Source organism: Procambarus clarkii, chromosome 76, assembly GCF_040958095.1.
Source record: "Procambarus clarkii isolate CNS0578487 chromosome 76, FALCON_Pclarkii_2.0, whole genome shotgun sequence".
Lineage (NCBI taxonomy): Eukaryota > Metazoa > Arthropoda > Malacostraca > Decapoda > Cambaridae > Procambarus > Procambarus clarkii.
In genome coordinates, this window is record NC_091225.1 from 5,067,856 (window position 1) to 5,085,034 (window position 17,179).

General features: G+C 41.6%; 1 protein-coding gene across 1 annotated transcript in view; it reads right to left on the reverse strand.

The window, feature by feature from the left end:
- LOC138357138 (glutamate receptor ionotropic, kainate glr-3-like) overlaps positions 1–16,908 on the reverse strand; it is a 186,708-nt gene extending 169,800 nt beyond the window's left edge. Inside the window, exons 1-2 of the mRNA XM_069313787.1 lie at positions 16,834–16,908; positions 16,499–16,623 (exon numbers count right to left, since the gene is read on the reverse strand). Of these exons, the coding sequence (XP_069169888.1) occupies positions 16,499–16,623; positions 16,834–16,908 (200 nt within the window). The remainder of the gene's footprint in view (positions 1–16,498; positions 16,624–16,833) is intronic.
- Between the last annotated feature and the right edge of the window lie 271 nt (positions 16,909–17,179).

A 17,179-nucleotide genomic window follows, 5' to 3' on the forward strand; every position in this document is an offset into this window, starting at 1 on the left:
CCAATATATATCATTCACAATTTATTAATGAATTTTACAAAAAAACACCATAAATTTTATATTTAAACATGTAAAAACTATTTGTTTTACATTTGGAAGAAAATAATTGTAGAAAAACAATTTATAATTAAACCTTTGTGTTTGGATTTTTTGAGTAAAAGTTTCTCAAAGGCTCTCCTGCACCATTCTCAATGCAAATCATTCCCACACCTATGGGAAGAGATAGGCGAACGTTGTGTAGATGATTTGTGTTTGCTGGGAAGTACATAGGTATGACGTCGACCAAGCTGACGAGGCGTTTGACATGCCATCTTCAATCTGGTGCCCCTAGGAATCACATGAGACAAGCCCATGACATTACTCTAACAAGAGAAATGTTGAACAAGAATACTTGCATAATAGACAAAACCCAAGATTCAAGAAGATTACAAATTCTTGAGGCAATTCACATAAGAATAGAGCGACCAACCATGAACACCCAAATCACGGAACTATTTACTCTACCCACCATGAGAGTAAGGATAAGACAAGAACATATCGATGCCAACACAGAAGACAATGTCCAACATAACAGGCCAATTACACTGGATTAATATTTGTGTTTGGATAGGAGATGCCTCGTAAGGGCCAATAAGCCTTCTGCAGCCCCTATGTTTATCCCTTATGTATCCCCCCATGTTTTCACCTTCATTGTATTATCACCTGACCTAATGCGGGTATAAAATCAACTAGTATTGTAAGATCTGTTCACTTGAGAATGAACCATGGAGGTTCGAAACGTCGTGCAAATTATACAAATAAGTGTAATACACTCTATAGTAAATCACTTCTTTTCTTCACCTTAAAAGTACGAAAATGAGTTTTGGAGAACTCCTATTTCAATTAAGCCCTGATGCTAAGAAAATAGTTAGAGGGATAGAAGCCCTAAACCAGAAAATAATAAATACAGAATATGCGGTCATATTCAATGAAACATGTTTGAAAGAAAACCTGCTGCCAGTATACACCAATATATATATATATATATATATATATATATATATATATATATATATATATATATATATATATATATATATATATATATATATATATATATATATATATATATATATATATATATATAACTTTATAGACACTCAACCTACCAGGGGACTCGAACCCTGACCAACAAAGTGCAGGTACACACTGTATCCACTACACCATGCTTCAAAGCCACAAAGAGAGGTAGGAATTCTGGGGTATTTAACCAACAGAACTCCAATTCCTCTCCCAGGCAATGAGATGGTTAGGGATCTCTGGTGCTCCTTTAATCGAGCCCTGTTATGTGGGAGAATGCAGTGCCATATGCTAAATGCACAGACTTGGCTAATAACCACTAGCTGAAGTTTAAAACATTATAGACAATCAATCCACCAGGGGACTCGAACGCTGGCCAACAAAGTGGAAGGTACACACTATATCCACTAGAGAGCACCAGGGATCCCTCACCATATTCCTTATTCCTTCACTAATATACAGAAGATACAATTGACGATTTACTATAAAACCAAAAAAACGGCCAACCTACTCATGAGAAACTCTTCAGACACAAAGTAGAATGCTTTAAAAGAGACCAACGTCGTCTATGGCTTCAAATTCCCACTTGGGGACTGTAAGCCCCAAAGAACTCAGTATATAGGCAAGACAACAACATCTCTTTCCAGGCGATTAATGATGCATAAGCAACAGGGCTCCATTAAGGAACATATAACTCTTCCCACAACCAGACCATCACCAGAGAAATCTTAACAAACAACACAGATATCATCGATTGATACAGCGATAGCAGGCGGCTTGACATCTGCGAGGCACTACACATTAAGAAATCAACACCAGCAATCAACATCCAATTAATGCACAACTATATTCTACCCACTTCAAGACTCCGCACCTATATAGAAGCATCAGGAAATATGGGCCAATAGGCCCTTTGCAGTTACTTCCATTCTTCCCTTTAATTTACCCAATTTATACCCATTGTTTCGTGTTTTGTCTTGTGTTGAAAGTTTTGTTCACCTCATCCAAAACTGTTGTAACATATCACCTCACCCAAATGCGGGTATATAAGATGAAAGCTGTTTAAATTATAGCATAGTAGATCTCTGTTTAGTGTTTGCAGGTTATAGTTGTGTGTGTGTAAACTAAAGTCTTTGAAAATGTAATAAGTTATTATGAAACGCATTCAAGCGTCGCGTTAGACTAGAAATAAAAATGAATTTTGGAGAAATGATTTTTCAATTACCATCGACAGTGAAAAGAAACATAAGATATATTGAGAAAATTCGTATTAGAATTATTAATATTCTTTTTCGGTCATATTTAATAATATATATATATATATATATATATATATATATATATATATATATATATATATATATATATATATATATATATATATATATATATATATATATATATTTATATATATATATATATATATATATATATATATATATATATATATATATATTAGTATATTTTGGTAGCAGTCTTTCCTGTTGACATATTTTATTAAATATGACCGAAAAAGTAAGATTAATAATTCTAACACGAATTTTCTCAATCTTTCGTACATTATGCTTCACTGTTGGAGGTAAATCAAAAATCACTTCTCCAAAATTCATTTTTATTTCTAGTCTGACGCGACACGGGCGCGTTTCGTAAAACTTATTACATTTTCAAAGACTTCACAAATACACAACTGATTAGAACTTGCATTTCCCTGATTTTATATCTACATTTGAGTGAGGTGGGAAGGGTGATGTGGCATTACATTTGAGTGAGGTGGGAAGGATGATGTGGCATTAGAGGATATTAATAGGGTATTAAAAGTATCAACACAAGACAGAACACGAAACAATGGATATTGAATAGAAGTGTTTGTAGAAAGCCTATTGGTCCATATTTCTTGATGCTTCTATATTGGAGCGGAGTCTTGAGGTGGGTAGAATATAGTTGTGCAATAATTGGCTGTTGATTGCTGGTGTTGACTTCTTGATGTGTAGTGCCTCGCAAACGTCAAGCCGCCTGCTATCGCTGTATCTATCGATGATTTCTGTGTTGTTTACTAGGATTTCTCTGGCGATGGTTTGGTTATGGGAAGAGATTATATGTTCCTTAATGGAGCCCTGTTGTTTATGCATCGTTAAACGCCTAGAAAGAGATGTTGTTGTCTTGCCTATATACTGGGTTTTTTGGAGCTTACAGTCCCCAAGTGGGCATTTGAAGGCATAGACGACGTTAGTCTCTTTTAAAGCGTTCTGTTTCGTGTCTGGAGAGTTTCTCATGAGTAGGCTGGCCGTTTTTCTGGTTTTATAGTAAATCGTCAGTTGTATCCTCTGATTTTTGTCTGTAGGGATAACGTTTCTATTAACAATATCTTTCAGGACCCTTTCCTCTGTTTTATGAGCTGTGGAAAAGAAGTTCCTGTAAAATAGTCTAATAGGGGGTATAGGTGTTGTGTTAGTTGTCTCTTCGGAGGTTGCATGGCTTTTCACTTTCCTTCTTATGATGTCTTCGATGAAACCATTGGAGAAGCCGTTATTGACTAGAACCTGCCTTACCCTACAGAGTTCTTCGTCGACTTGCTTCCATTCTGAGCTGTGGCTGAGAGCACGGTCGACGTATGCGTTAACAACACTCCTCTTGTACCTGTCAGGGCAGTCGCTGTTGGCATTTAGGCACATTCCTATGTTTGTTTCCTTTGTGTAGACTGCAGTGTGGAAACCTCCGCCCTTTTCCATGACTGTTACATCTAGAAAAGGCAGCTTCCCATCCTTTTCCATCTCGTAAGTGAAACGCAGCACGGAACTCTGCTCAAATGCCTCCTTCAGCTCCTGCAGATGTCTGACATCAGGTACCTGTGTAAAAATGTCGTCAACATACCTGCAGTATATGGCCGGTTTCAAGTTCATGTCGACTAAGACTTTTTGCTCGATGGTACCCATGTAGAAGTTTGCAAACAGGACACCTAGGGGAGAACCCATAGCGACCCCATCTACTTGCTTATACATATGCCCATCCGGGCTCAAGAAGGGTGCCTCTTTAGTACAAGCTTGGAGTAGTTTCCTCAGAATACTTTCTGGCATGTCAAGAGGAGTACAGGCTGGATCACGATACACTCTGTCGGCTATCATTCCGATTGTCTCGTCCACAGGTACGTTGGTAAACAGCGATTCTACGTCCAACGAGGCTCTTATCCCTGTGGCCCGTGCGCCCCGCAGTAAGTCCACAAATTCCTTTGGAGACTTCAGGCTGAAGGCGCAAGGAACATAAGGAGTCAGCAGGCCGTTGAGTCGCTTTGCCAATCTGTACGTGGGTGTGGGTATCTGGCTAATGATTGGCCGAAGTGGGTTTCCAGGCTTGTGCGTCTTGACATTTCCATACGCATATCCAGGTTTATATTCCCCAATGATCTTTGGCAGGTGGAGTCCGGATTTCTTGGCGTTCACAGTTTCGATCAGTTTGTTGACCTTTGCTTTTAATTCGGCTGTAGTGTCCTTCGTTACCCTTTGGAACTTAGTTTGGTCAGAGAGTATGATGTTCATTTTCGCCAGATATTCGTCTTTTTTAAGAATGACATATATTGGCGACTTGTCACCTCTCCTGACAACTATCTCCTTGTTCTCACGAAGGCTTTTAGCTGCCGCTCTAAGCTCGGGGGACAGTATGGTGCTTCTGTAGTTGCCTCGATTCTTTCCTCCTTCTGCAATAAGTTCTGCTTGTAAGGTATCTTTGGTAGTGACCTTCTTTTGTGTCTCGAGGTCGAATATGTCGTCCAACAGAATTTCCAACTCCACTTTCCGGGCCATTTCACTCGGTCTGGACATAACATGACAGTTATGTCATGGGTACCATCTACTGGCTTCTACATGGGTACCATCGAGCAAAAAGTCTTAGTCGACATGAACTTGAAACCGGCCATATACTGCAGGTATGTTGACAACATTTTTACACAGGTACCTGATGTCAGACATCTGCAGGAGCTGAAGGAGGCATTTGAGCAGAGTTCCGTGCTGCGTTTCACTTACGAGACGGAAAAGGATGGGAAGCTGCCTTTTCTAGATGTAACAGTCATGGAAAAGGGCGGAGGTTTCCACACTGCAGTCTACACAAAGGAAACAAACATAGGAATGTGCCTAAATGCCAACAGCGACTGCCCTGACAGGTACAAGAGGAGTGTTGTTAACGCATACGTCGACCGTGCTCTCAGCCACAGCTCAGAATGGAAGCAAGTCGACGAAGAACTCTGTAGGGTAAGGCAGGTTCTAGTCAATAACGGCTTCTCCAATGGTTTCATCGAAGACATCATAAGAAGGAAAGTGAAAAGCCATGCAACCTCCGAAGAGACAACTAACACAACACCTATACCCCCTATTAGACTATTTTACAGGAACTTCTTTTCCACAGCTCATAAAACAGAGGAAAGGGTCCTGAAAGATATTGTTAATAGAAACGTTATCCCTACAGACAAAAATCAGAGGATACAACTGACGATTTACTATAAAACCAGAAAAACGGCCAGCCTACTCATGAGAAACTCTCCAGACACGAAACAGAACGCTTTAAAAGAGACTAACGTCGTCTATGCCTTCAAATGCCCACTTGGGGACTGTAAGCTCCAAAAAACCCAGTATATAGGCAAGACAACAACATCTCTTTCTAGGCGTTTAACGATGCATAAACAACAGGGCTCCATTAAGGAACATATAATCTCTTCCCATAACCAAACCATCGCCAGAGAAATCCTAGTAAACAACACAGAAATCATCGATAGATACAGCGATAGCAGGCGGCTTGACGTTTGCGAGGCACTACACATCAAGAAGTCAACACCAGCAATCAACAGCCAATTATTGCACAACTATATTCTACCCACCTCAAGACTCCGCTCCAATATAGAAGCATCAAGAAATATGGACCAATAGGCTTTCTACAAACACTTCTATTCAATATCCATTGTTTCGTGTTCTGTCTTGTGTTGATACTTTTAATACCCTATTAATATCCTCTAATGCCACATCATCCTTCCCACCTCACTCAAATGTAATGCCACATCACCCTTCCCACCTCACTCAAATGTAGATATAAAATCAGGGAAATGCAAGTTCTAATCAGTTGTGTATTTGTGAAGTCTTTGAAAATGTAATAAGTTTTACGAAACGCGCCCGTGTCGCGTCAGACTAGAAATAAAAATGAATTTTGGAGAAGTGATTTTTGATTTACCTCCAACAGTGAAGCATAATGTACGAAAGATTGAGAAAATTCGTGTTAGAATTATTAATCTTACTTTTTCGGTCATATTTAATAAAATATATATATATATATATATATATATATATATATATATATATATATATATATATATATATATATATATATATATATATAGATAGATAGATAGATAGATAGATAGATAGATAGATAGATAGATAGATAGATAGATAGATAGATAGATAGATATGTCACCCCTTGAAGTGACTCGAACCCATACTGCCAGGTGTATTCTGTAACTGGTGTACAGGACCCCATAACCACTCGACCATCACAACTGGACAAAAGAGGATGGTAGCCAAGGCTAATTCCCCATCCTCCTGCCAGCACTCTGATGGTAATCTTGTGCATGGTATGTTATCAAATTACCACATTCTTTGGGACACACGTGAGGAACACAAATGCAAACAAGCCTGAACAGTCCCCAAGCATATATGCAGCTAAAAACTCACACCCCAGAAGTGACTCGAACCCATACAGCTAGGAGCACTCTGCAACTGGCGTACAGGACCCCTTAATCATTCGACCATCATGACCGGACAAAAGAAGACACACTTTGGGGCACACAAAAGAGTGCCCCAAATAATGAGGTGATTTGTTAAAATGCCATGCCCAAGATCCACCAGCAAACCGGAAGCAAAGAAACTAGGCTTTCCAGGAAAGTGGGACTTATGATTGGCTGACCACCGAATATATGACCAATGAGAACACGCCATCATGCGACGTAACGTGACGACGTCACGTCGGTCGTGGGCGGGAGGGACGGGCAGTTTCACTACGCTCTGGAACTCCGTCGAGGACAGATGTATCACTTGTGTCTCTAGTAGGAAGCGAATCTGCCTGTTCGCCAAAAATGATATTAATCGAGGTCGAAGACAGAAGAGATATCAGGCGACTATCCGAGTGGAATTCGAAAGTGCTGAGCAGCGAGAAGTAAGTCTTCCTGGCAGCAGACTACCTGTCTACCACGAAAGCAGGCTGTGGAAGGTCTGTCGAGTGACTATTAAGCCGCTCCTGGAGTTTATAGCGAACACGACGACCGTTCGTCCTGGTCGACAATGTGTCATCTGCGAGGAAAAACTTTGGAGAGTGTAGCCTCTAGGGACGACGCCATTTAACTTAATTTGTGTCTTTTCCCCATACCACCTATGGGACATACCGGTGTACGCTCCTTTATTTTTATGCTTCTCATGTGCTGTCTAAACACGGCTGTGCTCTCCCCATATTCATCGGCGTTGCCCTCGGCCTCAAGATAACGAACTTTTTATAAAAAATTAGGTTGCAACCCTGCTCTGATGTCATTTGTTCTTCCAAAATCCAAAAATTATATGGAGAAACTGCTTTCTTATTTCTAAAATATCGCCCTGATCGGTATTGCCGTTGATATTGTGAGCGGTCCCACCAATTTTCCTATTTCGTTAGTGTTGTACCTAACCTCCTTCCCCAATAATAAGCCTTGTTCTTTCACTATTTTTCTTCAACATGAGGATGACCTGCTTGTAAGATTCACTCTCTAAACTCGATTTGCAATATATCTCATATTATTCCTATCTTGCTCCTGTGGAGGATCCCACTTGTTTAATTTAACAAATGTCTGATCACATCGTAGTAGAATTTTCACTCTACCCCCACCCCGACCCCCATCACTGTGTTGTGAAACGTTAAATAATGTTCCAGTGGTCTGTCGGGCATTTCTCCGCAGTGCTGACATTTTCTCTCATCTTCTGGATCCTGTAAGCCTATATCCCATGCACATGGGTATCCAAACCTGATGCGATGTAAGTGCACTACTGTGTTTCTACAGCTCCCTTTCATCAAAATAAGTGGTTCGTAGTTAGTTGAATTCTTGTACCAACCCACAGATCCTGATGTTGGAACTGCTGTGTTGTGGTAACTACATCTTCTGCATTGCTCTATTTCTAATTACTTTCTTAATCTGTGATAGACTCTGTGATATGTAAATGTCTGCATTTCTTCTCTTAGTTGCAGGTTTTGCAGCTTCGTCTGCAATGTCATTCCCTATTATTCCTCACAAGACTTGGCACCCAGTTGATAAGTATCCGACGACCTTGATGTTTGAGTGTTTGCATTAATGCTATGACATGTGTGGTCAGATGGATGTTGTCACGTATGTGTTCTTGTTACAAGGTTTCAGTGGCAGCTCTCGAATCTGTATGAATGATAACATATTGTCGGTGTTCAGCATGACCATGTTCGAAAGCCTTTTGAATGGCAAACATATCTGTAAAGTTGAACACTAGTTTGAGAGTCTCCAACTAACTACAGAATTTCCTGCATTTAACTGCAACTCCGGTTTCTTGTCCCCTGCTGGTCTACTGATCCATCAGTGAAGTATGTGAAGCTGTCAGATGCCATGATTGCTTCTATATACATCTGTGCAATATTGCTTAGCAGATGAGGATTAGTCTGGTTCTTTTCTTCCTCAAGAGCCATAATCTTAAAGTCTGCTGGCAGCGATTCGCAAGGGGCTTGCATATCGAAGTCTGCATGTATTTCGTCGACACCCCTCTCATTAACTGTACATGTGACCTCGAATGTATTGATAATGTTCTTGAACAATAAGTCCACCTGTTGTTATTGGAAGCTTTTATGTCCCAAGTTAGTGCTCCATTGGTTATATCTTTAAGTGAACCGATTCTTGGTATAGTCAATATCTTGGTCAGCATGCACGCAGCAATCCCTTTTACCCTTATTTCAATCGATGTTAGTTTGGTTTCTAGTCTTACGTTCAGTATTTCAGTCCGTTGGGGAGCACCAGTTATGACATGCATTGCATCATTTTGAATAACCTCAACATTTTCCACTGCCCAGGAGAAAGAGCGAGAAAGGCAGGCGCTGCATAATCAACCAGGGAACGAACGGCGTGTATGTAAAACATTCTTAACACTGTGTCCCGCTCCTTGGCGGGGCCCTGTGATTGCTCTCATTATATTCAGTTGTGATTTTGCTTTCTCCTCCAGATATTGAATTTGACTGTTAAACGTCATTTTAGAAACTGTCCATACCCCCAATATATTGATACTGTGTAACCCACTGAGGGTTAATATCTTGAATGCGTATGTGCCTGTCTGGAGTGGTACCACCTAGTCTCATTGTCTTAGACGTCTGTGCAGATATCTTTAGCCCTAAAATGCTGCTTTCAGATGTTACTTTATCTAATGCTCCTTGTGCTTTATTTAAAAGTGAAGGATCTGTGACGACTAATGATATATCATCAGCATAGCATAGCAATTTAACCCCTTCTTTAAATGTCATGGTAACAAGGTTTTCCAACAGGAGGTTAAAAAGACTAGTACTGAGGACTCCTCCTTGTGGAGTCCCATTCACATCCAAGTGGTAGTCAGTCACCTGTTCTAGCAACTTTACTCTGGCATTCCTGTGACTAATATAATCATGAAGCCATGCTAGCATATTTCCTTTTACACCTTTTCAACTAAGGTGTGAAAAAATGCTTGCGGCCTTGCAAGTTTGAAGAGTTATTCTAGATCAAGGAAGATCACTATAGACGGACCTAACTTAACTGTTCCTAGTAATGTTGCTATGCAGTTGGCAGTACCTACTCATCTATTGAAGCCATATATGTGCTTTTGCAGGTCTCCAGTCCTCTGCATTAGCCTATTTAAGATATTTCGTTCTGTAGATTTGCTAATGCATGATGTTAATGAAATGAGTCTTTAATTGCCAGGTTCTTATGACTTTCGAATCGGAATGATGTCTGCTTTCTTCCAATAGGTCGGTATTGGACTTGCTCCCAAGATGCATTGATAACGTCCAATATCCCTTGTTCTCCAGCAGGACCTGCATGTACGATCATTGAGTTTTTAATGTTATCAGCACCTGGTGCAGTGTTCTTACCACTCTTTTTGACTCTGATTAGTTCTTGTTTGGTAAAGGGACAGTCACATTCATCATTTGTAGCTATGCTCTCATGAATGTCTATAAACCTTTCTTGTATTAATTGTTCTTGCTACCTTCAGACCATTGCAGGAAGCTGATGTGAAGCTGCACTTTCTGCAAATTGGAGATTAAGTCTCTCAGCCTCCTGCAATGGTTGAATACATGCCTGTGGTTGGGCTGGTCGACCGGATATGGTTTTAATCTGGCCCCATATCTTGCCAAGACTACTATGTTCATTTACAGTTTGACACCACGCAAACCTTCTTGCCTCCTTTACCTCTCTTGAAACTCGTCTTGCTTCAGATATCACCGATCTTAGCAGAGTTCTTCCTTCTGGTGGTGTGAGGGGGGGGGGTTCTCTTTAGATGTTATCTGAAGATGTGTTGACTTTGTGGTTGTCTTTAACTTCATTACTATAGAACCAATAGTTCTTTCGTTTTGTGTTTCCTGGGATAATGATTGAAATCGCTTTGTTTGCAGCAGTTGCAATGGCTTCCTGGAGATTGGCCTCGTGTATGTTCAAATCCTTAGGTGGCGTGTTTGTTGCATTCCATTTTTCAAGTTCATCTTATTATACATTCCAGTTGGCCTTTCTTAAATTCCACATAGGTGGAGCAGGTGGTGTAGGAGGTCGTCCTATGTATAATGTTGTGATAATAGCATAGTGGTCACAGATGATCACCGGGTCTACCTCCCACTTCGCCTGATGCTTGAGTGCAATTGAGATTAATGAAAGATCAAGGGATCCTCCTTGAATATATGTGGGTTCCTCAGTGTTGAGAAGTGTAATTTCGGGTATTTCTCACAGAGCTGCAACTAAGTGGCGCCAATCTGCATTGTCTGACCCAGTCGCACCTAACTCTTGATGATGAACATTAAAAAACCCCAACAATAACTACATTTTCGTGCGTCGCCAAGGCAAACACTACCTCTGCTTCTAGTTTACGTCTAGAAGGGGTTTGTAGACGTTCTATATAAGGAACTCAGTATTAGCCAAATTCACTGTTACTGCTAATACTTCTACTCTATCCCCACACGAAACTGGGTCTATTCTCTTGCTGGGTATGGTGTTTCTGACTAAGGTCATTAAACCTATTTGTCTCCCCTGTTCAAACGTTATACTATGTTGCTGATATCCAACTAATCTGAAGAATTTCGTGGCTGGGAAAAGAGTTTCTTCTAAAACGATGATATCTGACTTCGTACTTATTTCAGCTTCCTGAATGGTGTAGTGTTATTTCCGAGACCTTATATCTTCCACTGCAGTATTCGTAATGGCCAGACGACGGTTTCGGTTGGTGTTGCCTGTTCTAGTAGAACTCCTCTTCGGAATCAACCTCAATATTCTCTACCTCGCAAGTCGTGACGCAGCAAATCAGACTGCAATGATTGGTCATGGTTAGCCCCTGCATTGTTGGAATCTGTGCATCCTTGTTGTCTATTACTTTGCTGTTGGTATTACTGCACATCGGACTGCATTGATTGTTCATTGTCCTTTCATGTGTTGTGGGAATCTGTTCATCTCTGCCATCCAGAATGTCGTTGCTGGAGTCTGTACATCGGACTGCATTGATTGTTCATGTCCTCCTCTTATGTTGTTGGAACCTGTGCATTTCTGCTGTTCAATACTTTTTGTTGGTGCTGTTGCATATCAGACTGCATTGGCTGTTGATGTCTGTCTCTTGTGTTGTAAGATTTCGTTGATCTTGAGTGGTCACTGCTTCTTGCAGTTGGTTTTGTGAATGTTGATGTTCTGGTGTCTTGACTACCCGACTGTTGTTGGTAGTCTGTATGTCCATGTTGCATTGTTTGTCCTCTTGTGCTCCGTCTTGTCTCATACTGTCTATTTCTTGTGTAATTGTATTCTGCTGCACGATCTTGTCCGTTATTACACTAGTGATTTCTTGAGTATGTTGTTGTGAGGCGTTCTGCCTCATCTGCAGGCAACGGTATTTGTTTCTGCTATGATCTTCCCAAAGTTTCTCAGCTTGTCCCCGGTAAAACTGAAAATTTGTTGTGTTGATTCCGAAAGTAATTGCTTTTTTGCCTTTGTTGTTTTCTGCGGTGTTTTGTGTATTTTCTGATTTGGAGTTGATGGATTCGGGAAATTGTTTTCTGTCACAGTGGTGTCTGTTGCGGGTGTGCACGAGTGTTCCAGACGTTGGTGATGGCGTACGTAGTGCTGGTCTGTGTGTTTATCCTGGCTTGAACTGTCTGCAGTTTTTCTTTCCGTGCAGAGCAGGTTGTACTCCAGGCATGATGTTTGCCTCCACAATTTTGACATTTGGCTGTTGTGGTCTGGTATGCCTTGTGCATGGCTATACAGGCTTTGATTGGGAGTTTCAGGCTGCACACTTTACATATCTCCTGTCCGGTGCAACGTGATTGATGATAGCCAAATTTCTGACAGCTGAAGCAACGCAGGGGTTCCGGGATGTATGGTGTCTGTCGGTATTTTCCCCAATTTTCAAGACCGAATGTTTCTGGCACATGTCGCATGATGGTTGTAACAAACTAGGCTGGTTGTAAGAATTATCCAGAGTGGTTTATCGAGAAAAGAGAATGGGAAGCTGAGCCCGCGTGGTGACCCGGGACCTGACCCCAGGGGAATTCGCGGTGAAAATAATCGACGCTTTGTTCATAGCTTCGTATAATGAACCATCCTATAGTATTCAGTAATTTAGAGAAATTAGCCTTTATTCATTTTGTATTAAAATTGTATTGCATAATAGTACTGGGTACAATATCAAGAGTATTCTAATTATTGAGTTAAGTCACCATCAGTGACATCACGAATCAGATCTAAGTTGTAAGGCGGAGTGATCTGGCGGTCATAGGTCATCAGTGTTGACATGTCCACTATTTTCTCAAAGTTTTAATAACCATTTTGGTGATCGGGAACAGCTCTGCCATTAGATGCTTGTGTAATTTAATTTCAGTAAAATAATTCAACCAGTCTGGATCAATTCAGTACAAACAGAGGTTAATTGTTATAACTTAAACCTGGCTAAGTAACGTGGTAAGCGATGCAGAACAATACAATGCTCTAGTCTGGGGTAGACCAGGTGAGGAGAGATTAGTGTGGAGTCCAGATCAACTGGGGGAGGTCAACCATCTTACCTCTCCCCCAAGACCAGCCCCCAACATCTTTAGCTGGTCAACATAGAGGCATAGTTGCTATTTGTTATCTATAGGGATAGTCAACTCATTGCCGTCAGGTCAAGTAGGGAGTGTTAAAGTGACAGGGAGTGAACATATTTAGATTTTGTTTTAGTTACTTTTAATAAATTAATTAGTTAATATTTTGCATTCTTATTATTTCCATGTATTTGTTATATGTACAGTATGTGAACTTGTCCTGGTCACGTGGTCCACACGAGGCAGAGTTGGTTTGGGTGTCGATTCTAACATCGAATCGGAATTCATCATTCCCGTGTAATTAATTCCACACTTAAGAACTCTCAAGGTCATCGGTTATAGTGGGGATCAAGCCCCAAGGTTGATTAATTAGCATGATCGATCCAGACCTCGATCATTGCTCTGTGTTACTGGTCTGGTGGTGGCGGCGGAGGCGACTCTAGGGTTTTGCTCGAAGCCTAGGTCACGTCATACGGGTTGTAGAATCCTAAGTCGGTCAATCGTCTTAGGACCACGTGGCGTGGAGTTGGCTTTGGTAAAAGTTTTGGAGTCCCTTGTAGAGAATAAAAAGTAAGAATACGGGTAGAGGGGGAGTAGAAGGAAAGATAAGTCGAGAAACCCCTCCCCGTGTTACACGGTCACCAGAACCTGACGTGTCGCTTCATTGTCTACTTTTGTGTTGCACTGTTCCACATTCAAGATTTGTTTGTGTTCTATTATTGGATACAGTGGAAAGTCGATTGGGTATCCCAACAGCACGACTCGTGTACATCTTTCTGAAGGGTCCAGCTTTTCCAAGCATTCAGGTTTCCCTTGCTGGACTTGTTACTGTTTCTAGGTAATGTGCAGTTTGTTGGTCTCGTGGTGTCATTATAATTTCTCCTCTCAGGTTGATTGTGATGAAATGTTTGAGCTCTGGCTGCTCTTTTCCCTTGCTGTTACGAATCCATATGCTGTTTGAAAGTCGTCTATCTGCATTATCTTAAAATTTGGAAGATGTGCAGAGTCTGACAATGGGTGGTACTTACCTAGTTGTACTCACCAAGTTGTGCTTGTGGGGATTGAGCTTTGTCTCTTTGGTCTCGCCTCTCAGTAGTCAATCAACTGGTGAACAGATTCCTGAGCCTACTGGGTTCTATCATACCTACATTTGAAAATGTGTATCGAGACAGCCTCCAACACATCACTTCCTAGTGCATTCCACTTGTTAACTACTCTGACACTGAAAAATTTCTTTCTAATGTCTCTGTGGCTTATTTGGGTATTAAGTTTTCACTTATGCCCCCTTGTTCGTGTTCCACCCATGCTGAAGAGCTTGTCTTTCTCACCCTGGCAATTCCCCTGAGAATATTGTAGGTGGTTATCAAGTCACCCCCTTATTCTTCTGTTTTCCAGGGACGTGAGGATCAGCTCCTTTCGTCTTTCCTCGTAGCTCATACCTCTCAGTTCCGGAACGAGTCTGGTGGCATACCGCTGAATCTTCTCTAACTTGGTCTTGTAGGTATGTGTTTAATTAGGTATGGACTCCAGGCTGGAGCTGCATATTCCAGGATGGATCTGACTTAAGTGTTATACAGAGTCCTGAACGATTCCTTACGCTAGTTTCTAAAGGCAGTTATTATGTTGGCAACCTAGCATATGCCGCTGATGATATCCTTTTCATGTGGGCCTCTAGGGACATGTTCGGTGTGATATCAACCCCCCAGATCTTTCTCTCTATTTGACTCTTGCAGGATTTCACCTCCCAGATGGTACCTTGGGTTCAGCCTTCTTCTCCCTTCACCTAATTTCATTAATTTACACTTTCTTGAGTTGAACGTTAGTAGCCATTTTCTAGACCATTCTTCCAGATTGTCCAGGTCACCCTGTAGTCTCTGTCTATCTTCATCTGTCTTGATTCTTCTCATAATTTTTGCATCATTAGCAAACATTGAGGTAAAGGAGTCTATACCCTCTGGTGTGTGACTGGTGGTGTTCTCTCCTATCTCATAATGTTGTCCTGAGGCTGGGTTGTGCCCAGAGAAGCATTGTCTGACACTGGTTGGTGTGTAACTGGTGCTGTCCTCTCTAGGGCCATTATGTCTGGTGTCTTGCTGGTAGGAGCACTTGGTGTGGCCTCAATAGCATTTTCCCTCGGTGCCTGCTGCACCTCGGACCACTATCCCTCCTCATCTGAAAGCCGCTGCCTTTTCCTCTTTCTCTTTGACTTTCCAATGATGTATCCACGTACTGAGGACTGATTCACTGCCCTACCTGATGCCTGAACACTTCTTGGCCTTGAGAAATTCATTCACCCCCAACGGAGGTCATAAAACGATTCCTTCAGGTGTAATCAGGGACACCTAACACCTAGTTGAGTGGTTTGGTCTACTTTTCTCTGCCGGCTCAGTACACCTTCTAACATGCCCCCCTTGTGGCACTGCCTGCAAGGTCCTTGGGGGAAGTATCCTCGCTCCTCAGGATATGGCTCTAAGTGGGCGACGAGTGCAGTACGACAGTTTGGGCCGCCTGCGTACTGGGATGCACAGAATACCAGACAGCTGGACAATCGCTAATTAACAACGTTGTTTTCCATTAATTTCCGACGAAATTGGTATTGTTTCCTTCCAATTATGATATTCTCTGGGTCTTGGAGTATTGATGTCACCACAAAACCCGCGATGCTTTGAGATTATGCATGCTCCGAATCTAATGTATTCCAGAGAACAAAACCGTGTGTAGTCTGCTAGGAATGGCACCGGCAGTGAGTGTCGGGTTCTCTAATGATCCTGCAGAGGCTGCTGATGACGAAGCTTTCATATACAGGAGCTCAGTAACCACCAGCCGTCAATAAATAAGATGCAAATTTAATTAAAGACGAATATAAAGGTGTTCTTCCCATGGTCTTGAGAGCGATATTAGCCAGATTTACATTTTCGTACAAAAACTTATTTTATTGGCAAATTCCACATTGGAGGGAAGAATAATTATTTTATTACAGGTTTTTATCTTATTCTCTCAGTGTGCTACCATCTATTATCATGATAAGTGTCAAACCTAGAAATGCGGTGCAGAGTGTGATACAATATTAAAATAGTTAAGAAAAATACATGATTTAAAAAACTTACTGTACAATATGATTCACCTGATTATACTTGAAGATACGTGAGAATGGCGTGAAGTAGTTATGAGAACCAGGTGACAGCCGGTGAGATGACGCTCCACCACCTGGCCCACCATCACGCCCACCTGTCCCACCATCACGCCCACCTGGCCCACCATCACGCCCACCTGACCCACCATCACGCCCACCTGGCCCACCATCACGCCCACCTGTCCCACCATCACGCCCACCTGGCCCACCATCACGCCCACCTGTCCCACCATCACGCCCACCTGTCCCACCATCACGCCCACCTGACCCACCATCACGCCCACCTGGCCCAACATCACGCCCACCAGATCATCGATACCACCTACTTCTTGACTGACTAGGGGCACAGCGTTAACCACAATGGCAGCCATTGCTTTTATATAATTTTTCAGTGCAACCATCCTGGTCTGGATTACAGAGATATTACAAATATTTTAGTTAAATAGATGTTAATACACAAACATAACCCGCCCCCCCAAAGATACACATTGGGTACTAGTACACGCACACGAGTACACACACATATCTAAATGAGCCACAGAAACATTAAAAAGAACCTTTGCAGTGTCAAGATAGTTAACAAATGGAATTCATTAGGCAGTGATGTTATGGAGACTGACTCCATACACAGTTTCAAATGTAAATATGACAGAGTCCAATACACACAGGAAC